The sequence below is a fragment of the Dermochelys coriacea genome, chromosome 1 (assembly GCF_009764565.3).
Source record: "Dermochelys coriacea isolate rDerCor1 chromosome 1, rDerCor1.pri.v4, whole genome shotgun sequence".
NCBI lineage: Eukaryota > Metazoa > Chordata > Testudines > Dermochelyidae > Dermochelys > Dermochelys coriacea.
The window spans coordinates 213,518,494-213,546,026 of record NC_050068.2 but is presented as its reverse complement, the minus strand read 5'-3'; the positions used below and the strand labels follow the sequence as shown (position 1 = coordinate 213,546,026).

At 42.0% G+C, this 27,533-nt stretch overlaps 1 protein-coding gene across 1 annotated transcript in view; it reads right to left on the bottom strand.

The window, feature by feature from the left end:
• Positions 1 to 22,172, bottom strand: part of LOC119854412 (DBH-like monooxygenase protein 2) — a 39,157-nt gene extending 16,985 nt beyond the window's left edge. Inside the window, 11 exon segments of the mRNA XM_038398790.1 lie at positions 6,492 to 6,606; positions 6,903 to 7,032; positions 7,386 to 7,449; positions 7,698 to 7,794; positions 10,860 to 10,950; positions 11,715 to 11,774; positions 11,777 to 11,884; positions 12,941 to 13,043; positions 16,229 to 16,381; positions 20,924 to 21,139; positions 22,155 to 22,172. Coding sequence (XP_038254718.1) covers positions 6,492 to 6,606; positions 6,903 to 7,032; positions 7,386 to 7,449; positions 7,698 to 7,794; positions 10,860 to 10,950; positions 11,715 to 11,774; positions 11,777 to 11,884; positions 12,941 to 13,043; positions 16,229 to 16,381; positions 20,924 to 21,139; positions 22,155 to 22,172 — 1,155 coding nt within the window.
• Between the last annotated feature and the right edge of the window lie 5,361 nt (positions 22,173 to 27,533).

Here is a 27,533-nt window from a genome sequence, read left to right as displayed (position 1 = left end):
TATGACTTAGGAAAGTATGGGTGATTACTGGGTTCTTGCAATCATCTGCATAGTCTCAATGGAGCAGGACATCAGCGTGGACCAATAGACTCTGTAAGTCTATGTATGCATCACTGTGTAGCTCAGATTTTGCTATAGCCCAGGAAGTGATTTCTTTATATCAGTTAGTCCCCATACAAGGTCTTTTCCTGCTGTAATAAGTATGGACATATTTTCTGCATCTCTTTTTCTCTAAAGATTTGTGGTTGCACTTCTGTGGGAGTCCAGACCTCTCAATCAAGAGAGGCTCAAACTGTAAAATTGGATCTGGATCTTTATTTTCAATATGCCCAAAGCTCACAGGAATTGGAATCAGGGGTTTGGTTTTGTTCCATTATAGAGACAGAGACCACCTGCAAAATGCAGATCCAGATCTGGCTTCAACTGGCCAACTACCTAAAGTTTAGGGTGTTCAGATGAAGGTATCAGATATATCTACAGTTCTAAGTGTTAGACATAATGATAATGCACCTATTCCATTTTTAACCCCTCTAGACTCCATATAGTGCTTTGTAATTATAAGGAATCCTACCTGGAGAGAGATGGAGCCTAATAAGTGATCCTTCCTCAATAACATGCTATGGTTTCATCTCATACAAAAGAATCAGGGAGACAACCCTTTATCCTAACTAATTTATACAAAATACATTTTTGTGGCAGCAAAACAAATGTATAATTATCCATCATCAAATCTAAAGGCATTAGTTGCAGGCTGGGCTTTGGCTACACACAGCTGGCTGTGATGGTCACTCTTACTCTTTCCCAGTTGGCCCTGATGCCTTTATCTGGCTCTACTGCTGTAGTAGTGATGGATGAAGGTTTAGATGTTTGGCTCAGAAAAACACATATAACTTCAGAGTCTGATCCAAAGTTTCTTTGAACCAGGTTGATCTAGAAACAAGGGTTGGAAATATTGCAGGAATGGTATCGCTTGTACTATTCATCTGGCCACCCTGCCAGTTCTTCACTAATTGGTTTCTTTCAGTGTAATGAATTTCTGCAACACTCTGTCTAATAACTTTAGTACAACATAGAAACTCAGCTTTATAACAAGGATTCCTGTGAGAAGTATAGTGCATAGTTTTTGTTACTACACAGAAATGCTGTAGTTAGAGTATATTGGGAATGGATGAGTCATTACACAAAGTAAAACTATTTCCCCATGTTATTTCTCCCCCCCCACCCGACCCCCCACTATTCCTCAGATATTCTTGTTAACTGCTGGAATTAGCCTACCTTGCTTGTCAACATGAAAGGTTTTCCTCCACCCCCTCCCCCCCCCCGCTGCTGGTGATGGCTTATTTTAAGTGATCACTCTCCTTACAGTGTGTATGATAAACCCATTGTTTCATGTTCTCTGTGTGTGTATATAAATCTCCCCTGTTTTTTCCACCAAATGCATCTGATGAAGTGAGCTGTAGCTCACGAAAGCTTATGCTCTAATAAATTTGTTAGTCTCTAAGGTGCCACAAGTACTCCTTTTCTTTTTGCGAATACAGACTAACACGGCTGCTACTATGAAACCATTCATTATTTTGTTTCATAGTTTATGGAAAACACATTTATAATTATGGTAACTGTATTAGGGAGGTGGGTGTTGAAACAAGTGTTTGAAATGATGATAATTATATGCAACTGAAAAAATGAAGGGTTGTGCTTGTGGGCTGGTTGTGTATGGAGGTAAAAGGTTCAGATTGTTATTGGATTGTCTAATAGGAATGTAGACATGCATATTTTTAAAGAGAATTAACCTTTATCTACAACATTAGTTGATCAGATCATTTACGTACCTTTGATTTTTGTTTTATTATTTTTCTTGATATATAGTTTTAGTAATTATTTAGTAAAGTTATTGAACACCTTCATTGTGTTAATCAACTTATTTATCCAGGAATAAATTCTAGTTTGAACACTAATGGCAGCTTTAATTAATATTGTCTAAGCATTTCCATTGTAACTGCCCCTGTTTTTACTTACAACTTTACTCAACATTTATACAATTACACTATCTATATCTATATCTAGATATATAGGGGCATACAGGCATCTGCATACATAAAACATGTTAGCATGTTGAGAAGTGGCAAGTCCCAATATTGTTGTAGTGTAATAGTAATTATTACATAGATGAAATCACAACAAAGACAAGGAATGAGAAGATAAAGGTTCCAAGAACAACATTAACATTAACCCAGCCACGCTGCATATCCTATATGTTTTGTGGAATGTATTATTGTAAGTAAACATTTAACCAGAAAAAGAAAAACAGAAAATCTAAATGCAGTGCATGAAATGTGGTTAAGTTAAAATTGCAAAAAGAACCAGAACTTTTACATTTCTTGACTGAGTGGAACTTTAACATTGAATCATAGAATCATAGAATATCAGGGTTGGAAGGGATCTCAGGAGGTCATCTAGTCCAACCCCCTGCTCAAAGAGGGACCAATCCCCAACTAAATCATCCAGCCAGGGCTTTGTCAAGCCTGACCTTAAAAACTTCTAAGGAAGGAGATTCCACCACCTCCCTAGGTAACACATTCCAGTGTTTTACCACCCTCCTAGTGAAAAAGTTTTTTCTAATATCCAACCTAAACCTCCCCCACTGCAACTTGAGACCATTACTCCTTGTTCTGTCATCTGCTACCATTGAGAACAGTCTAGATCCATCCTCTTTGGAACCCCCTTTCTGGTAGTTGAAAGCAGCTATCAAATCCCCCCTCATTCTTCTCTTCAGACTAAACAATCCCAGTTCCCTCATCCTCTCCTCATTAGTCATGTGTTCGAATCCCCTAATCATTTTTGCTGCCCTCTGCTGGACTCTTTTCAATTTTTCCACATCCTTCTTGAAGTGTGGGGCCCAAAACTGGACACAGTACTCCAGATGAGGCCTCACCAATGTCGAATAGAGGGGAACAATCACGTCCCTCAATCTGCTGGCAATGCCCCTACTTGTACATCCCAAAATGCCATTGACCTTCTTGGCAACAAGGGCACACTGTTGACTCATTAATGTCATTTCTGTGGTGTGTGTATTATTCAAGAAATGTTTTCCGTGTTTAGTAATAGTGGCCTTATCAAAGTAAACCAGATGGGAATTACAGATCTGTAAGCTTTACTGCACTTCCAAGTAAATTGTAATTATCATCTCAAACAAATTCTTATAAAACACCATTATGCACATGATATATGACAGAAATTAACCAGCATGGCTTCTGTAAAGTAAAATTGTGATTCTCTAATCTATTAGAATTCTTTGAGCAAAATAGTAGATGAAAAGAGCCAGTTGATGTATTTGGTTGGACTTTCTAAAAGTCTCTGAAAATGTCCCTTACAAGACGCTATTAAGAAAGTAGTCATGGAAGGAGAGGCAAAATACCATCATGGATTTGAGATGGAAAACAAATTAACTTTTCACTATGACAAAAGATTAACAGTGATCTCAAAGTTCCGTGCTAGGACCGATGCTGTTTGATCCATGTATTAATGATCTGGAAAAGAGGATGAAGTGTGAAATGGCAAAATTTGCAGCTGATACAAAATTATTTCAGTTAGATTTAAAATATGTTACAACATCTGCTACAAACAATCTCCAGTATAGTAGCAAGTTTTTTAATGTATATTAAACGTATATTGTATATTAATTGTATATTGTATAAACGTAAATGTATATTGTGATCCGGGTAACTACAGGCCTGTTAGGTTGACATCTGTATTATGCAAGGTCTTGGAAAAAAAATTGAAGGAGAAAGTAGTTCAGGACATTGAGGTCAATGGTAATTGGGACAAAATACAATATGGTTTTACAAAAGGTAAATCATGTCAAACCAACCTGATCTCCTTCTTTGAGAAGGTAACAGATTTTTTAGACAAAGGAAATGCAGTGGATCTAATTTACCTCAATTTCAGTAAAACATTTCATACGGTTCCACATGGGGAATTATTAGCTAAATTAAAAAAGATGGGGATCAACATGAAAATTGAAAGATGGATAAGGAACTGATTAAAGGGGAGACTACAGCGGGTCACTCTGAAAGGTGAACTGACAGGCTGGAAGGAGGTTACTAGTGGAGTTCCTCAGGGATCTGTTTTGGGACCAAACTTATTTAATCTTTTTATTACTGACCTTGGCACAAAAAGCGGGAATGTGCTAATAAAGTTTGTGGATGAAACAAAGCTGGGAGGTATTGCCAATACAGAGAAGGACCAGGATATCATACAGGAAGATCTGGATGACCTTGTAAACTGGAGTAATAGCAATAGGATGAAATTTATTAGTGAAAAGTGCAAGGTCATGCATTTAGGGATTAATAACAAGAATTTTTGTTATAAACTGGGGACGCATCACTTGGAAGTAACAGAGGAAGAGAAGGACCTCGGAGTGTTGGTTGATCATAGGATGACTATGAGCTGTCAATGTGATATGGCCGTGAAAAAAGCTAATGTGGTCGTGGGATGCATCAGGCGTGGTATTTCCAGTAGAGATAAGGAGGTGTTAGTACCGTTATACAAGGCACTGGTGAGACCTCATCTGGAATATTGTGTGTAGTTCTGGTCTCCCATGTTTAAGAAAGATGAATTCAAACTGGAACAGGTACAGAGAAGGGCTACTAGGATGATCCGAGGAATGGAAAACCTGTCTTATGAAAGGAGACTCAAAGAGCTTGGCTTGTTTAGCTTAACCAAAAGAAGACTGAGGGGAGATATGATTGCTCTCTATAAATATATCAGAGGGATAAATACCACAGAGGGAGAAGAATTATTTAAGCTCAGTACCAATGTGGACACAAGAACAAATGGATATAAACTGGCCATCAGGAAGCTTAGACTTGAAATTAGACAAAGGTTTCTAAGCATCAGAGGAGTGAAGTTCTGAAACAGCCTTCCAAGGGAAGCAGTGACATATCTGGCTTGATAAGTTTATGGAAGGGATGATATGATGGGATAGCCTAATTTTGGCAATTAATTGATCTTCAACTATTAGTGGTAGATATGCCCAATGGCCTGTGATGGGATGTTAAATAGGGTGGGATCTGAGTTACTACAGAGAATTCTTTCCTGGGTGTCTGGCTGGTGAGTCTTGCTCACATACTTAGAGTTTACCTGATTGCCATATTTAGGGTTGGGAAGGAATTTTCCTTCAGGGCAGATTGGCAGAGGTCCTGGGTTTTTTTCGCCTTCCTCTGCAGCGTGGAGCATGGGTTACTTGCTAGAGGATTCTCTGCACCTTGAAGTCTTTAAACCACGATTTGAGGACTTCAATAGCTCAGACATAGATTAGGGGTTTGTTACAGGAGTGGGTGAGTGAGTTTCTGTGGTCTGCGTTGTGCAGGAGGTCAGACTAGACAATCATAATGGTCCCTTCTGACTTTAAAGTCTATGATTCTATCAAAGTCAGGCTAACTGGTCTATAGTCCCTTGGCTCCTCCTTTTTCTCCTTTTTAAAGATGGGCGCTGCATTAGTCCTTCTCCAGTCTTCCGGGACCACTCCTGTCATCCATGAGTTTTTAAATATTATCGGCCCATTATTGCCAGTGGCTCTGAGATTTCTTCAGCTAATTCCTTCAGTACCCATGGGTGAATAGCATCCAGCCACACTGATTCGAATTAATTCAGATTGGTCAGAAGATTTCTGACATGTTCTTTACTTATCCTGATCTGCACCCCTTTCCCTATATTGTCTGTGGTAATTTTTCTAGTCATCTGGTCACATGTTATTTTTTGTGATAAGACTGAAGCAAGGTAGGCATTGAGCAGCTCTGCTTTCCTATCATCTTCTATTCTGAGCTCACCTTCTCCATTGAGTAGCGGACCCACACCATCCTTGATCTTTCTTTTATGTCTAACATATTTGAAGTACCCCTTGTTGTCTCTAATGTTCCTTGCCAGCTGTAACTCATTCTTTGCCTTGGCTTTCCTGATTTTGTCCCTACATGCTCATGCTATTCCCATGTATACTTCTTTGGTGACATAGTTCCATAGCTCATCAGATGAATCCCAAGAGAGTGTCCTCTAACTAATACACAGATGAGGAGTAAGATGCATTGAAAGATTTGAGCAGAAGCACTAACAACTCAAAAAGCAGGGGATAGGGGCTGTCAGGATTAAGAGACATTAACGGAATTGTGTATGTGTTGTGCTCAGGACTGGAATAGAAGCGGGGCCTTGGAATAGGATTGGGTGGCATTGGCAGAGCTGTGTGTGCAATGCGGGAGGTCCAGAGTTAGACTATCAGGGGATGAAGTAGTCAGTGAAAGTGTAAAGTGAAGTGAATACACCTGCCTATGGGCCCTTCCCCTACATATGACCCAGTTGATATCAATGGAGTGCGAGTGCCATTCTGTGTGTAAGGCACTGACTCTGGTTCTGCCATGTGTTTTGGTCTCAAACGCCAGAGCTGACCATGTTTCCCCAACCCCTAACCCCTCAGGAAGGTAAAGGCAAAGGACACTTACATCAGTGGTTTTAATCATGACTATCTGATCAGACTCCTTGGCTGCTTTCTCTGCAGTCTTTATGGTTTCATTGTTCCACTCGACATAGTTCATGGCAATCATTCCTTCCATCGCACTGCAGGGGAAGAGTAAAGGGGATTTGGGAGAATGAGGAAGACAAGTGTGAGGAGAGGGGAGGAAGAGGAGAGAAGAAGGAAGGAGAGAAGGGAGGGAAAAAGGAAAGGAGACTGTTATGGTATCACAAATGAAAAATTCCTGAGTAGGGTTCAATCAGACAGGTCCAGACATGTGCAACATCAGCAACATCCCTTCTCAGTTATCTCTTTCAATTGGAATCCTCCCCATCCATTGCCACATCCTTCAGAAGTTTAGCTCGTTACTCCCCAGAAATGCATCTAATGAGGGACTTACTCTGAGGCCTCCTGGCCAAGTGTGTGGGCAATCTGCTGGATGTCTGGGTAGCCCACGCAGCTGGAGATGTTGTTGCGAGGGTAATAGAAGAGGAATGCCAGGCACATCTCATTCAAGATACTTGGCCACCCTTCAAGGTACAGAGAGCAACACAATGTTCTACTAAGACACAGTGGGAACAATACTACCCATAGTGTCATTACCAGCACTTTCTATAGTTTAGCCCAAGCCAGACCACAGGGGAATTCTGTGTGATGAATGATTCTAAGCAGCTGTGTTCCATCTCAGTCTTGGAGACCCACTTCCCTGCTTGGGGAGCCACCCCTCAATCATGGTATGAATCTCTGTGTATGTCAAAGAAAGCTTGCATTGCTTTAGTCTGGGGATAGAGGGCATTGTTCTTCAAGATCTGACAATCCAGCACCTTTCAATAAAACTAAATTGGTCTTAAATTCATAGAAAATTTGCAGATAGAAATCAGACTTACGAAAGTGATCTCCGTCCGATCCAAAGTTTGAAAGTTACATTCCACTAGGACCTCATCTCCCTGCAGCACAAAACAGGTCATAGTCAGAGCTGTAGGAGCAGGAGCCACTGCCAAAAGTGTGCCTGGAGAAAGCACAGAGCAATCGGTACCCACCAGTGGGAACTGGGAAACTACACGAGACGGTAATAGGCTCCAAACCAAAATGACATGGAGAAAAACTGTCACTATGTAGGCCTGTTCTGCCTCCTCTGCATCCCAGTCCCCAGCCCACAAACTATGTCCCAGTGGGAGATCCTGGGAGAACATACCGCTTTGATGGTGATGACCTCCTTCAGGTCTTGTGTTTCCTGCAGGGAGAAGTCATATTTATTGTCTTTGCAGATGATCCTCACCTGCTCACCATTCCTGGCAGGGATGAATAAGGAAAGGATGTCAGAGGCATTTCCACACACTGTTCAGACTAGGGATGTGGATGGGAACTAGTTCATATAAATAATAACTAGTCCCTTTTTTCTCCCGGAGACTCGGTCCTTATGTCTCCCAAACCTCAAACCTTCCTCCTCCAAACCCAAAGGCTGAACTTTGTGCCCCAAAATGAAAAGTGTAGAACTGGTTCCCTGGCCAGACAACAGCTCCTGTGAGGCACCTGCAGCCCTGCGATACCAGAGAAACTCCATCTTAAAATCCTCAGATCTTTGGCTTCCACTTTAAATAAGCACAAGTCACTCCACCATTAGATGGAAGCTGCAGGTCATGTAGTGCTCAATACAGAACTGACAGTTAGAAACAAGACTAAAAATAGAACTGACAGTTTAGAATGTTGGTATGCATCCAAAGAGAATGTTGGCAGTTGGCATGCATCCAAGAAAGATCTGACAAAAGATATTAGCTAAAGTGTCTAGAAAGTTCTCACCGAATGGTATAAAGGTCAGGGTGTCAGCGAGCAGGCAGCAGCAGCAACAGCTGAGGAGCTGAGGAGAGAGAGAATAACAACAGCAGTGGGAATCTTATCACTGGAGCAAAGGAAGAAGAGACAGAGAGCGAGAGAGAGACAGCATGCAGGAGACACAGTAGAGCATAGTAAGTCTGTCAGCTAGTTACAATATGCTGTTAGTGTGTATATACATCTTTATTAAACATTATATATATGCTTAATAAAGGTGAATATATACAGTAACACTATAGGTTTCAGAGCAGCAGCCGTGTTAGTCTGTATTCGCAAAAAGAAAAGGAGTACTTGGGGCACCTTAGAGACTAACACATTTATTTGAGCATAAGCTTTCGTGAGCTACAGCTCACGAAAGCTTATGCTCAAATAAATTTGTTAGTCTCTAAGGTGCCCCAAGTCCTCCTTTTCTTTTTAGTAACACTATACTATAACTATCTGGCAGTTATGCTCTACTGTGTCTCCAGTTATGCTCTACTGTGTCTCCAATCACTATTTTTATATATATAGGCGGGGTAATAAAGATGAGTGTGTATGTGTTGGTTGTAAAATGAACTTATATATGTAAGACTTAAATAATATCTAAGAGCTGCTGTCAGCCATCTGTGGAAGACTGGCCTATGAAGTGGGGTGCAGCCACTTAGCATTACTTTAAACTGTAAAGCAATATAGTTTGGAGTGCCCTTGAACTTGTTATAAGGGATTTGTTTTGTAGATTACTATTTTGTCAAGGATTATTGGTTGCATCAATAAAAGGTGCCTGTTTTAGAAAAAATACTGCTTGTGTCAATCATTTATCGGAAAGTTGTATCCGTGTCCTCCAGGTATTTCCTTAGCCATCCTGGTGACCAATACCCAATGAGAACAGATTGGTATGTTTATAATAGGTGGACCATTCTCAGGGTATCTTGAAATCTGTTTTTGGGGTAACACCATGACACACCACACTGCTCAGGCAGAGGGGAGACTTCATTGCATCATGGAAGATGTAGTCCAGCCATGGGGCCCAGCCCTTAGGAGAGAATGGGGCATCAGGCACGTCAGCTACTGCTCCCATGGGGACAATATGACATACTAGGGAAATACAATTTAACGTAGAACTCACTTGAAATGAAATTTTTGGCTCAGTTCAACAAACTGAAATATTTAGATTCACGTTGAACCCACTTAAAACATTTAGTTTAGTTTTCCTGATGAAAAATCAACACATTTTCCATGGAAAATTCCTAATCAGCTCTACTGTTCCTGTAAGACTTTCAGTCTAGAAGTTGGGATGCCCACCAGGACTAAAACATACCTATATTCACAGGTCTGTCTCATGTCCTCTGAGCCCATCTTGCAGGTCAGCTACAGTCCCAGTGCAGGTCAAATCTCAATCTCTGGCAACCATTTGGATACAATTTGAATATGCCTCCTAACAAAAACTCTGTATCTTTATTAGATCCATCTGTCACTAATTATAACCCATCCTCTCTCTCTCGCTCTCTTCCCCCCTCGCCCCCCGCCTTGGGTGAAATTCACCTGGGGCAGATGCCCACAGAAGGCCTACGCACAAGTTAAACACTCAAAATAGTGCTTAAATTGTACTTCTGTGGTGCATAGACCTTGTGCTGGTCCTCTGCACAGGGGAATCTCACTCTTTCCAAATTAAGGATCTTATTGAGATGTCTCTGAAATGTCAAGCTAGCCTCAAGAGCCAAGAAGGCCTTTGCTTGAGAATTTCTCCCCATGGGTCCCTTAGATGCTTGGTTTCTTTCATATTATTCTGGGTTGTTACACCAGTTTCTAAGTAAAACACTTTGGACCGGAGATAGGTCTGTGCTTTAGATTTTGGAGCTGACCTGAAGCAGAAATTCCCCAGGCATTAAGCAGGTTTGGATCTGGGATTTTGGTTCAAGGTCCAGCTCTATTTCTGATACCACTACAACAGAAGGACTGATGTGTATCCACCCATTATGGAGACTGTTTAGAGTTTAATGCTGAGTGCTCAATTCACAGTCTCAGGCACATTGGTAGACTGGTGATGGTGTGGACCTGTTTCCCCAGAATGATTTCTGAGGATGCACCCCTAGAGGGGTTCAGCAGGTACTCCCCGCTCTGGCCAACCAGCTCTGCTGGCTGTCCAGTGGTGCATGGCCAAACCACAGAGCTCCTTCCCTTGGGCTGACTAGCTCAGGAGAATACAGGGACTGCATTTGCAGCTGGCTTTTATGTAAAAGAGAAGGAAGGCTCCTTATACCCACCCCTGCCCTACTGCCCCTGTGCAAGGGTCCAGCTCAAATTATCCCTCAGTATCTTGCTGTGACAGTGAGTTGAGTCTGGTTCCTGAGGACTTAGTTCTCTGCATTGTGATTCAGAAAACATGTTGGACTCCCAGCCATAGTCGCTCACCATGACAGGTACTTGGGGACTAATCCAAGAAGGTTATTCCCTCCATTATACCCCAGAAAGGTTCCCCTGTCTCCTGAATTAGATTGAACCCCAGACATGACCAGCTGAAGTGGGAATTCACTTTTTTTTTTACTGGTACTGAACAACTTTCACTCCTCTCCCAACCAGATGAGTGTGCAGCAAGAAGCCAAACACCTTCAGATCTGGCACAGGTGTCCATTCATCTGCAGGTCAAAGGGAAGAGGGTTAGAGAATGGCTGTCTGGTCCTGCCAGCGCAACCCAGGGCTGGCTATTGGGGCCTGAGATGTCCATAGGCTTCAGTTCTCTTCTGTAAATGTCAGGGCTAATCTTAGCTCTCATTTTTAAAAAGGAAGTTTCTAGCCCTTTTCCTTGCAGAGGTCACCTTGGGTTGACAGCTTGTCTTCTTGAAAACTGCAGGTTATTTGCAGTCCCTGCTGTGGTCACCTAGAATTACTTGCTTGAGTCTGGGATACCTGAAGCTGGATATCCCTTGATTTATTTATTTATTTATTGGCTACACATGAATTTTTAGCTCTGTGTGTTCCACTGATGACCTGAGAGCTGCCACCAGCTCTCTCTGGACTACGAGCTGGTGGCTGGCAGAGAGCTATCACTGCTGATGAACACCCAGGGTTGGGCATTCGAAACAGCTCTGGCACAAACTTTTTCTGGGGTCCTGGAGAAGTCATTACATCTATCTTTCACCTTCTCTTTTATGGGGATAATAATGACTTGTGTATTGGACCTGGAACCTTCAGTTAACCTTCAGAACCTCTTTCTTTATCTGCAGCACCACCTGCTGCTCCATTCCTACTGTTTCTTCTGAATAATTACATTGACCCATATGGTAGTTTTTAAAAATGCAGAAATGGAGACTAGGGTGACATCTACAATTAATTAATTTTAGGCATGACCTGAGCAGGATGTGAACCCAGGAGGAAAGGGGAGTTATTGGCATCCCAGAACTTACCTCATTGAAGTGGCTGCTTTTGCAGAGTCCATAGGATTTGTAGGAATCTGCTCCAGTGGAATGAAATAGACAGGGAAGGTGAACACCCCTGTTTGTAGCACCCCCATGCCATATGGCTGCAGGTCCAGGGTGCAGTAGAGTCATATCCCTGAGTTGTCAATTAATCCTATAAAAACACACTGACTCTCTCAACAACTTCTCCAGTAGACCCTCTTGCTCAACTGTCTTATGCTGTCCCAACTTCTCATGCCCCCTGAGAGCCTCCTGGCTGAACCTCTGTCTCTCCTATCACTCACTCTGTCTGTCCTCAGCCCTCCCATATTTCTCTAAGCACCCTCATATTCCTCATATTAACCCCCAGCCTTGTCCCAGCCACACATCCCTTAACTCCCTTATACAGCTCTATGCTTCCTGCACCACAACTCTACACTAGTATCGCCTTTCTCCCACCAGCACTCCAATACTTCCATGAGCATCTATGTAGCCCTTAATCTCCCTGACCTGGTAATACTGCCCCAGCACCTCCACATGAGGAAGCACTGCTTAGTGGTTAGAACATGGGGCTGTGAGTCAGCAAATGCGGGTTCTGTTCCCAACTCTGGTGCTGAATTGCAGTGTTGTGGTCTCAAATAGGTCAGTTAAAATCTGTGCTTCAGTTTCCCCTTCTGTAAAATGGGGGTAATAATTAATGCTGATTTACCTTTGCTGGTTGTTGTGAGGCCTAAGTCACTAATATTTATTAAGCATTTTTGAGTGATATGGACAGCACTATACACATGCAAAATAGTGGCCTCTGATGTTATGAGCCTCTCACATACCCCTGGCTCCCTCCTGATCCTCTGATACTTCCCTAGCTCCCCCATCCTCATATTCCCCTGGGTCTCCTCCTAACTCTCCCAAATATCATTCCCCTCGATACAGACCACAAGAGAATGATGCACTCAGGTCTTTTGGGTCCCAACTCAGCAAAGCACTTAAACACATGCCTAGCTTTAAGCATATGAGACTACTAATTTGCTTAAAGTTAGGCCTATGCTTAATGCCTTTGAGAATTGGAGACCTTAACAGGTTCCTCTTGCTGTCATGGAACTTGTGCTAATTAAGACCAGAGGTCATTTCATTTGGAAGTTGGTTTCTAGTGTGTATGTAAGAGAAAAAACATGAGAATGACAGTTCTCCTCATTTCATGGCCTTTTCTTGCCAGATACCCATCCATCTTTACCTGGTATGAAATCAAAATTGCTGTAGTGGATTTCCAGCCGGATGTATTGAGGATCCACAGGGGTACCTATGGAGATCGCAGCTTCATTTGGGAACTGGTAGGACTGATGGGAGGGGAAATAACAACGTTTACAATTCAGGAATCATTTCTCAGCTCTTCTCAGTTATTTCCTTCCCTGCAGAGAGCTGGAAATTTGCAAAGAGGTCCTGATATTCATGTGTCAATAACTATGTACTAGAACTGGATGGGAATGGGACATCCTATTCTGTGTGAAATTCTGAATACGAATAAAAGATTTAAATTCTTAAATCTCCCATGAAATGAAAATTCAAGAAGAAGAAGATTTGGGACTCTAGAAATGTTTTATTTTTACTTTATCATTTCAATTCATTTAAACATTTATACTATTTAAAACATTATGTAAAATATATACATATTAAATTCTGTAATAATAAAACTAATATTTAATATAAAAATTGCAATGAAATATATTAAAACATTTCAACTACAGATGGTCAAAATTTTTCAACAGAATAGATTTATAGTAAAAATGCAGTTTCATTGAAAAAATATTTCACAGGAATGTGTGGATTTTAACAAAATGTTTGACGGGGAAAAATAGAAAGATTTCATATTGGCAATGAAACATTTTGATTAAATTTGTTTCAAATATTATATTATATTAAAATATTAGTTTCAATAGTATTTTATGTCTATCCATAGTATATTTAATGTCTGTGTACTATATTTTGAGTTTATACTATACTATACTATAATTAATATATCTAAACAAAATACTGCACATCAAATGGATAAAGTTGAAATAAAACACATTGTACAAGTAAATGGCAGCAGAACTGAGCTTAGCATGTCCTGACTGTGGGGGTCACTCTCAACTGAACTGTACTTGCTAAGCAGGGGATAGGATGCCAAATCCTAGTGAAAAGAGAGGGTGGGAAAAGGTGTTCCCACATGGTGGTGTGGGCGCTACATAAGACTCCCATGTGCTGTTTGATCCTTCTCCTCTCCACTGTTTAAATACAGCTGCTTAGGCTCAATGGAGAGTCTTTTGTTTAGTGATCAGTAGAGCTAAAATTACTGATAACTAGGTCTAAGTACTAAGTACTTATCCTGTGCTGTGGGACAGTCTTTCAGTGAAAGAGACTGCACTGCCTGCGCTAGCAATGAGGTTCTTCATTAATTGCTGAGAGCTGGGTTATAGGGTAGGATCTCAAGACTTGGCGTCTTCAAGGTTGCAGTAGAGATGCAGGTGGTAGTGGAGAAAGCAACGATGCAGCAGCGTATGGCAAAGTGAATGACAACACATCAGCGGCAGTGGGCAGAGATGCAGAGTGAACAGAGCAACTGTGAGCCAGTTGTTGCATCATCATCATCATCATCATGATCAGGGCACCGCTCTGGGCATCCCAGGGGTGGAAGGTGAGCCCATGTGAGCACCCCTTTGATTTCTGGGTCTTTGCTGACCAAGGACAGCAGCTGCGAGTGGGGTGCAGGGGAGGCAGAGGGGAGTGGTCTGTTAAAGGAACGTTTTTTAGACTTTCACACTGCAAGGTGAGAAACTGAAGCAAAGGGCCACTGCCCAACACACTGTGGGGTCGGATTTGTTTATAGTCACATGCTTTGAATGTGGTTGTGGTGTTTTCCCAAACTAATGTTGGGTTCCCTTTCCCTTTTAATAAAGGTTCTCATTTGCTATATACAGACTCAGTGATTGTGAGTGGGAAGTACTGCCTCTTAGAGGCGCCCCAGGGCAGTATTAAGGTTCCCCAGATTGCTTAGTGGGGGCTGGAGCTGGTTCTGTTTTGTAGTGTTAAGAGTCCTTGTTGCTTCCAATGTCACCTGGCAGAAGGATTAGGTCATAAAGGACCTGATCCTGAGTTGTACCAGACAACTGTTCCTTAAGGGCCACCTTACCTGGTAATTTCTGTGAGTGCCCAGTGACTAGGCCTGGATACGACAGAGGGAACACCATGAGGACTTGGGGTTGGTGTGTGCCTAATACTAGTCTGCATAGAGACAGTGAGGCCTGTGGAGACCTGGAAGGAAGTGCTTGTGGGGGCAGAGGCTGTTGGTTTCACATAGCTGAGCTATAGCAGGCCCAGACAAGATTGTTTCACTCTAAGGGCAGGTAGTGGTGAGATACCTCACAGCTCTGGGTACCCCTGAGGAGCATCACAAGGTCCACGAGAGATAAAGTCTGACACTGAAGGCCAGATTTTCAGAATTGCTGCATGTGTTAGTGCATGTGGAAAAATGTCTATGTGTGTGCCTGTTCTGTGAGTGCAACTTCAAATGTAATCTTGGTAACTGAGCACCGATGACCAGCCATGTATCTAAGTGGTCATTTGTACATGCAGTTACATGTAGAATGATGTCAAATGTGGTCCCACTTTAGATCCACAAACATACACATTTGTGTATGTAGAGTTCTGGTAATCTGTCCATTAATGTACCAGTGGCAAAGCAGAACTTTTGAAAATAGGGCTTCTAGGTACTACAATAATAATACTAATTAAAAATAATAATATCACTAACTCATATTGTCATTTTTAAATTGATCAGATTAGGTTGATTACATTTTTAATTGTAATTTTGCTTTCAATCTGAAACAACTGCACAACATTTCAATTAAAAAAGAGCCCGGGGTGAGACTTTCCAAAGCACTTTGCATTTTGCCAACGCTGTTCCCACTGAAGCAATGGATTTAATAGGAACTGAGTTATACAAATGATGAGCACAACTGAAAACCCCATCTTATGTTTTTCACAGCTCATATAATGCACTGCACTCAAGTGATGGTTCTATATGTGATGTTCATTGACTCGTAAAACTTATCTTCTTTCTTAAAGAGGCAGATCCATGATCTATGAAAGGGATAGATAGAGAGAGGTAGACAGAAAAAGAGAAGTAGGAAAGGTTGAGGTGAAGGGTAAAGAGTGGTATTCTTCAAACCTCTGCCTAAGTTTAGTTGAGTTTCCCAGAAGCCAGAGGTTGTATTCAAGCCTCAAAATGTTTTGAGGCTCACATCTCCCCAGTCCTGAATACTGTCCACATAGAGGTCTTTACTAAAAGGGAACCACTAATCCTATCAACATATTCTACATCATCATAAATTGTTGCAATACGCTCCTATTTTTAGACTGTAAGCTTCCTGTTCCTTTACTGTTTTAAGAGAAGTTCCCTGTTTAAGGTCAGAATACAAGGGGGAGGCATGTTTGTTTCACTTATATGTGGCTCCTTGTGCAGAAGGATTGTCTCCTCCATTACCGTGATATACAGGTCATTTGTGTCACATGTCTGGAAGTAGCGTTTGAACCGCATGGTGGTAAAGGTCTCATCTTCTGTCAGTGACAGCAGCTGGTAGTCCTGGTTCTTGCTTTTGTCCTCCTCGAGATTTTCCTCATCCACAGCATGCCAGTCCTGGAGAGGACATGGAGAAGGAGATCAAATCAAATGAGAAACAACATGGAGAGAAGAGAAGTAACTTCTCTTTACATCCTGAGACAGCATCTCTCTAAATAGCACTGATGGGGATTGAATAACTGTTAAAGTAACTATGACATTGAAAGGCCTCTCTGCCTTCATTGCCAGTTTCCTACAAATCAGAGAAACACAATAGGCACATCTTGTCCATTCCCTCCCTCTCTTCAATGTGACAGTAGCCACTGGAGTTCTTGTGTACTGACACCTATATAGTGACAGAATGACCTTTGGTAATCCAGACTAGAGCTGGTCAGAAAAATTTAGAATCAATTTTTTTCCACTGAGAAGTAGCATTTAGTCAAAACCAGAATGCTTCATGGAACATGTTGGTTTCAATGCAAATTTAATCAGGAAGGTTTCTCAGATCCACGATACTGGGAGGAGAGGAAAAGCAGAGTTTTTCTAACCACCAGGCTACAGAGTCTGTCTCTCTCACACACACTTTTTCTGACCACTCCTAATCCTGACCCATATCAGCTGAAGAACTAGAGATCAGTCTCTTACCAGTACTCCTGTGAGTCACACGATCAATTTCAGAAGTAAACTAAACTGAATCTTTGGCAAAAATGGAGCAAGTGAAGAAATCAATAGAGCAGATGATTAAAAGAGCTGTGTAACCAGCACCTCCCATTGTGACACTTATGGGCAGATTTTCAAAATAGATCAGCACCCAACCTTTGAAAAATGGGCCCTGGTTATGGGTGATGAACCCTTCTGAATATTCTGCCTAACAGACTGCTTTATCAGTACAGTCACTATAAGAAAACCAAACACGTTTAGAATATATATCTATATATACACACACACATACAAAGGGATTGGAGGTCATCAAAGGTGAGTGCTACCCTATGAGAACAGGAGAAGATGTAAGGCCAGATTTTATAAGATATTTAGATGCCTAAAGATACAGATAAGGACGTAGTGGGATTTTCAAAAGTGCCTAGGTGCCCAACTCACATTGATTTCAATGAGAATTATGCACCTAGTGCTTTTGAAAATCCTAATAGGTGCCTATCTGAATCTCTAGGTGCCTAAATACCTTTACAAATGTGGCCTGTCATGCCTAGACTTCAAAATACAAGAGCATTTTCTGTACTGCTGCAAGTCAAGGGTTTTAGCAAGTTGACTCACTACAGGAAATGAAAAACACCTTCAACTCTCCTTTTGGGAAACATGTTTAAGTGACTTCCCTCCAGGACTGCCTCAGCATCAGAGGGAAGCATGAACAAAGCATGAAATCCTACATCTTGAGACCAGAAATGAATAGGGTAGAATTGAGGATCTGATTATTTGGAACAAAAAATGAGGGATTGGATAATGTTCCGCAGCCTGCCACAGAAAAGGAATTTAAAGTAAACAAGAACCAGGATGGGCTGAATGAGATTAGTCACGTAGGACAAATACATAGTGAGAAAAAAAGTTCAACTGACCCAAGGAAGATGGAGATGACTGTATAAATGCAATGACTCCAAAACAAGATTCACAGCATGTTATCACATCCAAGCAAATTCACCCCTTATTTCTCATCATTAAGGACTCGACACAGAATTCTGCTTGAGGACAGTACAGAATGGCACTGGACTGATAGACAAGAGATCCACCCCCACAATGTACTCTCCTGAGTTTTGTCTAGTTTCAGACTGTTGTCCATGGACCAGTAGTGGTTTGCACAGCACTTGCTGGTGGTGCACAAACAGTTGGTGTTTTTCTCCTTATTTCCAGCTTCTAAATTGTATTAAATGACCTCTGCACATTCATCAGCTACCTTTCTAATGCTACTTATCTGTGTAAGCAGTTGAAGCAGTTGCCATAGGAATGTTATGTGATTATGAATGGGAAGGGAGGTGATCAATGTAATTGTGAATGTGATGGGAGGTGGCCCTCAATCACAACTGAGAAAGGTGGTGCCGTCAAGATAAGCTCTATGACTGAAATATAGTCCATACACTATGAAAGAGCTTGAGAAATTCCCCCCCCTTGGAATGGGCAAGAAACAAAATTTCCTAGGACAGGAGATCCTATATCCCCCTACAAGATCACCACCTCACTCCCATCGACCCATCCCATTTCAAATTAACAAGCAGAACACTTTGCTAAACTATTTATGTGCTCAGAATATTTTTCTGGTACAAACTACGTTTTTTTTCCAATTAAGTGCACTTAATATAAGCTTCTTTGCCAAGTGAAGTCCCCTCTATCAATCATGACTGTGAAAGTATTTAAATGTCCCCGGGACAGGAGTTTATTATGAGCTAAGAGAGAACATTTTTATAGGAGCTCCTTGTGAATATATTGGTAGCACATCTCTGCTCCTTGGGGTGACTATCGAAAACCTAGCATCACCTTCACTGCATTTCCTGATACCCAGCCTGAAATTCTTTTTTTTCTGCTCAATTTCACCTCCATTGCCTCTAATTGTAGCTTCTCAGATCCCTCTAAACCATTCCTTTACCAAGTTGGGAATCATATTACAGAGGGGAGTTAGAAAATACCTCCTTTGTTTTTTATTCTTTGAAATTCCCTTTGTATTACATTATTTACTAAGCTAAAAAAGCAAAGATGAACAGTCCCAAAATGAGTTACACAAAAACCAATACACAAAATAAGTATTAAAAACTAGAAGTAAAATCATTCACCAGACATTTCTTATCCCTGAGACTTATTTGAAAAAATATCTCTCACTCTTGAGAAAGACAGAGAAGAATGATTAAGAGAAAGAGCAATGTAAACATACACACATAGTACATCTACACTTAAACTACATTCTCTCCCTACCCCCAAATTTACCTATTGTTTGTACCACTGGTTCAGCTAATAGGTGAGTGCTAATATGGGGTACAGATGTGTGTATTCATGTGTGCGTGAGCATGCTTGCCTATATTCTTATAAACTGGATCTGCCAAGACTATTGGAACCTCTTTGCCCCTCACCTGTGGTTTCCCAACCATCTGAGGTCCCATGCTAGCCACAATCTTGAAGTTACATCAGCTAATGATTTGGGGTGCCTCACTATTAGGAGGACATCATGAGACCCCTTAAAAATTAAAGCATTCCTGAATCATTTTGAAAATTCTGGTCATTGTGATCAGAATTTCACAACCAACCAACGAAAACATGCAAAACTAATTTAGTTTCAGGTTCAAACATGGAAATGAAACCAGATGAGTAGAATAGATATATTTTGACCCTGCAAAGTTTCATCAATGTTCAGAAAAAAAAGCCTCTGGATAAACAGAACTATTCTGAGATTAAGCTCTTTGGTTTTCTAAGGGGCTTGGTGATAACTAAATAAATGGTAAATGTTTTGCAAGTAACACCCAAGTCTTCACAGAACTCATTGGTTTCGTTAGACTTGCATGTTCACCATACTGTACTGAGTTTGACCTGTGTTCCATAATGGGCAAACTGAGGTGGCTTGGATTTTGCAAAACCTAATCAGCTGAGGTTTGGTTCTGCAAATTCAGAATGAGGAATGGTTTGGCTACAGGTTCCATTTTATCTGGCCTTTCAAGGAGAAGTTGGGAGAAGTCAGAGTGGTAGGGATTTAGCTCATTTTTCATCTGAATGGGAAAAAAGACATAGCAAAACTCAAGGCAAGTGAAACCACAGGAAGTGAAACTGACAAAATAAATGTCATCAGAATCCACATAAAATAAACCAGTGGTTCTCAGCCTTTCCAGACTACTGTATCCCTTGTAGGAGTCTCATTTGTCTTGCATACCTCCTAGTTTCACCTCACTTAAAAACTACTTGCTTACAAAATCAGACATAAAAATACAAAAGTGTCACAGCACATTATTACTGAAAAATTGCTTATGTTCTCATTTTTACCATATAATTGTCAAATAAATCAATTGGAATATAAATATTGTACTTACATTTCAGTGTATAGTATTAGAGCAGTATAAAGAAGTCATTGTCAGTATGAAATTTTAGTTTGTGTTGACTTCACTAGTGCTTTTTATGTAGCCTGTTGTAAAACTAGGCAAATATCTAGATGAGTTGACGTACCCCCTGGAAGACCTCTACATACCCCAGGGATATGTGTACCCCTGGTTGAGAAACAAGGAAATAAACCATACATGATTTCCCCTATCTCTAGTCTTAGCGGGTCATTGAACTGGTGGACCAGGGACTTTCATGAGAGCATGGGCATGTTAGTAACCAGAAGCATGCAGTGTTTTCAGGTATGTATCTAGGTGAGGGCAGGTAGCAGGTATGTCTTCATGAGCGTGTATGGTGGTGAGGGATATGGTTGTGAACCTAGCTGCATGTTGACTGCATGTGTGTTGATGCATCAGCCATGTGTTAGCAGGACTATACTGCTTCTGGAAGCATCCACTGACCTGATAGTAGATGGAATGACCCAAATCTATCTAAATCTTCCTGCTTGTGAACTCGGAATCCTGCCTTGAATGCAGTATGTGTAAAGTATGACTCTCTGAAAAGGGGGAAGGAGGGGAAATGTTTTCAACTTACAGAGAAATAGATGCTGCCATTGGGGAAAACGCCCCCGATCACAATGTCGGACCCAGGCAACTCTCCATGAGGGCTGAATCCAAATGCCACCCAGCCAACAGTGCAGACCTGGAGCTCAAAGTTCATCATCTCCTCTTCATCATGGCCCCAGGGCATGAAGACCATGTTTGAGTGGTCCAGGAAAGCAGAGAAATGCAACAGGGGAAGTGAGAGTGGCTGGAGCAGAGGCATGGGATGGACAGGAGGAAGAGAAAGCTCTTGGTCCACAGGAGGGTCATCATCTTCATCAGGATCAGGGTAGCCTCTCTCTCGTGCTGATCCCCTGGGCAGGATGCTTGAGGTAAGGGGTCCAGCTTATATGGATGTCTGGCAAGGCTGGGTCTGGTGCCAAAGAGGAGGGGCAGCAACTTGTTCTTCTACATCTGATTAAATAGATGGTGCAAAGTCAACACTTTACATAATACACCTTGGTGCCATGCCTGGAGAGACAGGTACCAGGGACCCTATGTGCTAGTGTCACAAGATATTGAACAGCTCTTTTGACCTACCTGGATGCAGGAGGGGACTCAGCATTCCCATCCAAACTGGTATTCTGAGAGCCAGTATGTTACCTCAGTTCACAAAGAGAAAGGATTTCTTTTAAGGAGTCCTCTCATCAGCTCACCCCTGTCTTGGAAAGGCTGGAGTGAGCACCAATCATTCATTAGTATCATATAGTCATTAGCCGGGAGGGCCATTCAGAAGCAATATGTTGGTGAATCTCAGTCCATTCCTCATGGGAGGAGAGTCTGCATCAGAAAAAGCACCATCTGCATACCTGTCAGTGTCAGTGTCAGGCACCCCCGTGTCAGTGTCAGGAAAGAGACCGTGAGCACTGGAGACTGCATTCCCCTCATGGAATTGGGTCCATCACAAGTAATAGCCTTTGTCCAAATGATAGCACTCAGAGTAGTGTACAGAATGCAATAACAGTGGAAGAGGGAGAGAGAGAGATTAAAAAGTGCCCATGTCCTAATATTTTTAACCCATCTCCCCCACCCTGTATCCTTGCCCACCTGATTTTGTCATCCATTTCTTATGTCTTGTCTTTGAGACTGTAAGCTGTTTGGGGGCAGAGACTTTCATTTACCATATGTTACCGAGGAACACAATAGATCGCCATCACTTGATGTTTTAAAATCAAGACTAGCTGTCTGTTTAAAAGATACGCTGTAGCTGAACCGGAACTCACGGGCTTTGATGCAGGCATTATTCGATGAAATTCTCTGACCTGTGTTATAAAAGAAGTCAAACTAGATGATCAGAATGGTTCCTTCTGGCCTAAAATCTATGATTCTGTGTTTATACAGCACCCAGCACAATGGGGCCCTGGCCTGATTCACCTCTAGGCACTACCACAATAATAATAATAATAGTATAAAGGCAAAAAGTTTCCCCTGGGTTCTGAAATAATACAAAGACAGTCAATGAGACAGAGAGAAAGAGAGTGTCTGTTTGGGTGGCTGGAGCTGCAGAGAGAAGGCTCTCATACCAGCTGACATTTGGGGAAAGGACATAGAGGAGGCAAGTGCTGTGGTCCTTGAGCAGAGTTGCTGAGGAGTATTGTAATGAGAAGCCTCATCCCTGAGGCAGGCTGAAGGAATGTTTCAAATAGCAAGGTTTCAGAGTAGCAGCAGTGTTAGTCTGTATTCGCAAAAAGAAAAGGAGTACTTGTGGCACCTTAGAGACTAACAAATTTATTAGAGCATAAGCTTTCGATGAAGTGAGCTGTAGCTCACGAAAGCTTATGCTCTAATAAATTTGTTAGTCTCTAAGGTGCCACAAGTACTCCTTTTCTTTTTTCAAATAGCAAGAGAGTTATTTTCAGTTCGTTCCTGCAATGCCTGAGCAGGCAGGGTAGTTCTCTGAGGCAAGGGGGTGATGCATAGCCATGCTTTTTAGTATTGGATGTGGAGGGGCAGATTCTGAAGAGCAGGGACTTGAGGTCATTGTTACAATAGCTAAAGAAGGGGGATTTGAATAGTACGGAAGGGGATATGAATTAAAGAAACACTCTTGTCCCATGCATTGCCCCTTGATTGGGAGACTGGAACACTATCAAAACACTCTAACCCTCCCAGAGACATTATCAGTGTGCAGTAATAATATCAACAGTGGTGGGCCCTAGCAACTCAGTGACCATCCAGCCAGTTCTGCAGGGAGTGGCTTGTTTTTCCTCTGTTGCTTTGTGTCATCGCCAATCTGTTCAGTTATATAAACCACTGTGATCTGTTCCCTCACCCCATGAGCCACAACTCACACCTGTGGGTATGTATCAGGGGGTTGTTAGTTCTCTTTATACCTGCTAGAAATGCCCAGAGCAGCCTTTCATGTTAATCTGCTGGGACTGGAACTCCCAAAACAGATAGAGAACAGAGAAGGAAGGGCATCTAATCAGATTCTCAGGGACAAGATTTAAATGGATCAGGTTCCACACGTTATTCTTGGATCCAAGGTTGTTTTGCTGAGAGTCTTGCTGAAGACAGTGAATGTGTATGTGTTGCATTCTAGCCTCTTTTTGCAAACAAATCTAAACCATTGCACAATACAGCACAATTAGTGTCTTCTTCTCAAGAGAGAGCCAGGCACATTTCTGTGGGTATGGCAGGTAAGAGAGAGGTGCAGGCAGAGCTGTGTGAGGATTTCAAGAATAGGATACCACACGATGCTGCATGTCAGGATTGAGGGGCATTGGCAGAGCTGTGTAGGGAGCTCAGGACTGGAAGAGCAGGGGTTGCATGTCAGGACTGAGGAGCATTGGCAGAGCTGACTGTGAAATCCAGGACCAGGATAGCAGGGGTTGCTGCAGGACAGGACTGAGAGTCATCAACAAAGGATATGTGGGAGTGTATACAGAACAGCTCCTGCTCTGCCTATCACTGGCCAGACCATACTTTGGTTTTCATTGTCACAGATTCTAAACTCATGTTCACTTTCATTTTCAAAGGAAGAGCAGAGAATCTCTGTATCACATGGAGAGGATGTGAGATAAGGGGATGCACCTGAGACCTTGCTGGAAGAGGCAACTACCTAGGGATTACAGGAGGAGGTAATTTAGCTGTGTGACAGAGATTAGAGTTGCATGGTTTCTTTTAAGGAGGAGGATTTGGGCAAGACTCCCTGTTGCCATATCAGTGGTGATTGGCATGGGAGATATATCCAGGAACAGGAACATACCACACAAACTGACAATGAGAAACATGCCAAGCAAGATTATGAAATGAAAGAGGAGCTAAATGAGATTAAAAAAACCACACCTTTAGAAGACTAAAACTGCATAAGAGCTAGGTGTGGAGTGAAAGAAGGAGGCTCAAATCCATAAGGCCAGCACACAATAGCAGCCTTGAGGATCTGTGTAACACAGGAGACAGAGAGACACCCACAGAAGGAAAAGGGCAGACTGACAAAAGCAGAGGAGACACCCCAAACCGGTGGTATGTTCCATCATCAGATTTCATTAACCCAGTAACAAGTGTGAACTCCTGGATCACTGTAACAGTCTTACCATGTTTCAGAGTAGCAGCCATGTTAGTCTGTATTCGCAAAAAGAAAAGGAGTGCTTGTGGCACCTTAGAGACTAAGGTGCCACAAGTCTTACCATGGAGTCACAGACAGTCCCCTTGGGCACTCCAGTCTATCTTGGCACCCAGGCAAGCTGGACTCAGTAATAAATGGCCACTTACACCAAAAATCACAACATATTCAGGTTCCTTCCAGTCCCAAGAAACCAGTCACTTATCCCACATCAATTTGTACCTTAGAAGTCACACCAAAGTCAATACTTGTAGCCAGTCTTGAAATAAATTAGCTAGAGGTTTATTAACAAAGAAAAATAAATGAGAGTTATTTACAGTTTAAAGCAAGCAAACTTATATGCAGAAATGAGTTTCAGTCTGTGATTCAAAAGATGACAGAGATGTAGTAATCAGTCACCACTAAATGTCTTTTTAGGGCTTAACTCAGGTTGACCTTGGGGCTCTCTGCTTTTTGTTTCTTAGCTCCAGCTCTTGTGAGAGTCCAAACAGCACTGAAATCTATGGAATAAGACCTTATGCATGTACTTCTCCATGGATTGATGGACCGATTAACAAAGCTTTTGTCCTATGATGGCCCACTTAATTTTGATAGTCCTCCTGGATGGGCGAGGGAGTCACTCTTCCCATTTGAGTTCACAAATTCAGAACAGACATTTGCACAATTATAAAACAAACTTATATTTTACCTTGTAGTATGGAATACAGACATTACAAGTGAGATTAATGCACACAACAACTTACAAGCCTTTTGTAGAGTCAAAACTCTAAATAATTCTTATAAGACTGTTTTGAAGAAAATTAGCATACAGGTGAGCTGGTTTGATTTCCAGCTATGAGTTTGTCAGTTCTTAGCTAATGCATATGGCCTTGGCCAGAGCTGGCACTTGGTTTACCAGCATCATACCCTCCTTACACCATCCTTCTGCTTCTCAAATGGCAGCAGAGGAACATGTGATGCCGTCAGTATGTGCTCCATATTGTGAAGACATACCTATAAAAGCCTGTCAGTTACATTTGGGCTATGGTTGAAAAATTGTTTTTCTGGCCCACACATATATGTTATAGCTTTATTTTGGATACAGCAGAGTGGTTGCAAAATGGGTATCAATGAGACCAGAGAGGAGGAGGAGGTAAAAACAGTCTATATGGGGAATGCTCAGGGCCTGAAAATATGTTTTGGTTGTCTGGGCAGAGAGAAGGGTCAGGTGACTGATAAGTTGTGGAGGAAAAAGTGGGAGGATTTGGACACAACTGGGATGAGAGGAGTCAAAGACGATGCCCAGGGTTCAAGTTTGGGTGAGAGGGAGGGTGATGCTGTCAAAAGCAAAGGAGAGTAAGGTAAGATGAGAGCGGTTAGGAGGAAGAATAAGGAACTCAGTTTTAGCCATATTAAGAATAAGGGACTTGCACGCTGTTCAGGAAGAGATTTTGGAAACAGTCAGAAAAGCAGGACTAGACAGGATGCCAACTCAGTGATGGAGAGTCAAATCAGGTCAAGTCAAAGTTGTATTTTTGCGGGAAAAGGATGTTAGATAAGAGAGGGGAAGAGGTCAAAGGTGGAACAAGCTCTCAGGAGTACATGTCAGAGCTCAGGGTGAAACAGAACTATGATTTGCAGGATGGCTTATGACAACTCAGACCATCCTAGTCATAGGATAGAAATGCAGAAGAGTTACCTGAACAGAATAAGAGTAAATGTTGCCTGGGGGAGATGTCTTTGCTACAACATATTGTATGGCTGGAGCATACTCACCCACATTCACATTTCCTGGCTGTCCCTGAATTCAATTCAAAATCAGACTTTGGTTTTGAGATCTTCTCCCAATTCACCTGATCTTATATCCACTTACTGCCCCACGCAGCACAATCTGTCTCCCATTGCTCCCTCTAAATAAAGGTGTGCCTTTCCCTCTGCTCCCTTTGCACCAATGCACTCAGTCCCATCTCTCCTTTATTATGCACCCTGACATTTTTCACTTGTTTTTCACTTAACATTCCCTGTCCCTGGAAGATAGTTTGTGTTATTGGGTATGGAGGAAACTGCATATACATGCATTGTATTTTATTGCATTGCATGGTGTTGTATTGCATTATACTGTGTTGTGTCTCATTGCAATGATTGAACTAACACCAGTAGTGCAGAGACCCGTCAAGGTAGACTCCCCTTAGTCTATGTTATGGGCACCATTATCTTTCCCATCAGCAGTAGCCCCATCACATCTCCCCCTCTGAACACACCACTACCGCACTCTCTCACAGGCTTCCCATACACAGGATACACCTGCACTCTTATGGTGTGTACTCTCTTCTGTGTCCCACACATGCTAATCTGTTCTGACAGCTGGTCACAAGATGGAGCCACAATCAAATGCACAAACTGGTGTGTTACACTGACACTCCCCAGGCTGGTCAGTGCCCTCAGCACATGATGCGTAATTTGCTCAGAACTGGAACCTTTAGCCAGATACATTTTTAGTTAGAGTGTCTGTGCATGGGGAAATTGACCGCAATAGCTATCCAGACTAACTTCTCTGACAAAGCCCCAGTGATGGTGATTCTTCTGGTATCTTTATCCTATTATGCAGAATACAGACATAGAGACACTTGCACTGGCATATGTTCTTAAAGAGAGAGAACATAAAAACAATCATTTTGAATATAAAAAAGTATATTAAGCAATGAATATAATCCACATTCTGTGCATTGTGAAGCCTTGGTATCTGAAGCCCCTAGAGCCTGAGCCAGGGTGACTCTAGTCATGTTTCAGCAGTCTATGTTCATAGCTAGGATTTGTGGTCTGCTACATGATCACATTTGACATCTTCTCTGCTGGCATCTTCCCCACCAACATTTCTCACTCCTGCATTAGCAGCAGGAAAGCATCATCTGGGAGAAGGGGACCAGACATGAGTCTCCAGGACATTCATGAAACTGGCCATTCAGAAAGCAGAATGACATGAGGTCATGAGAAGCCATGAGCCTTTCCTCTGCAGTGACACCGTAGTGTTTCTCCTCCGACTGAAGAATGTATTTGT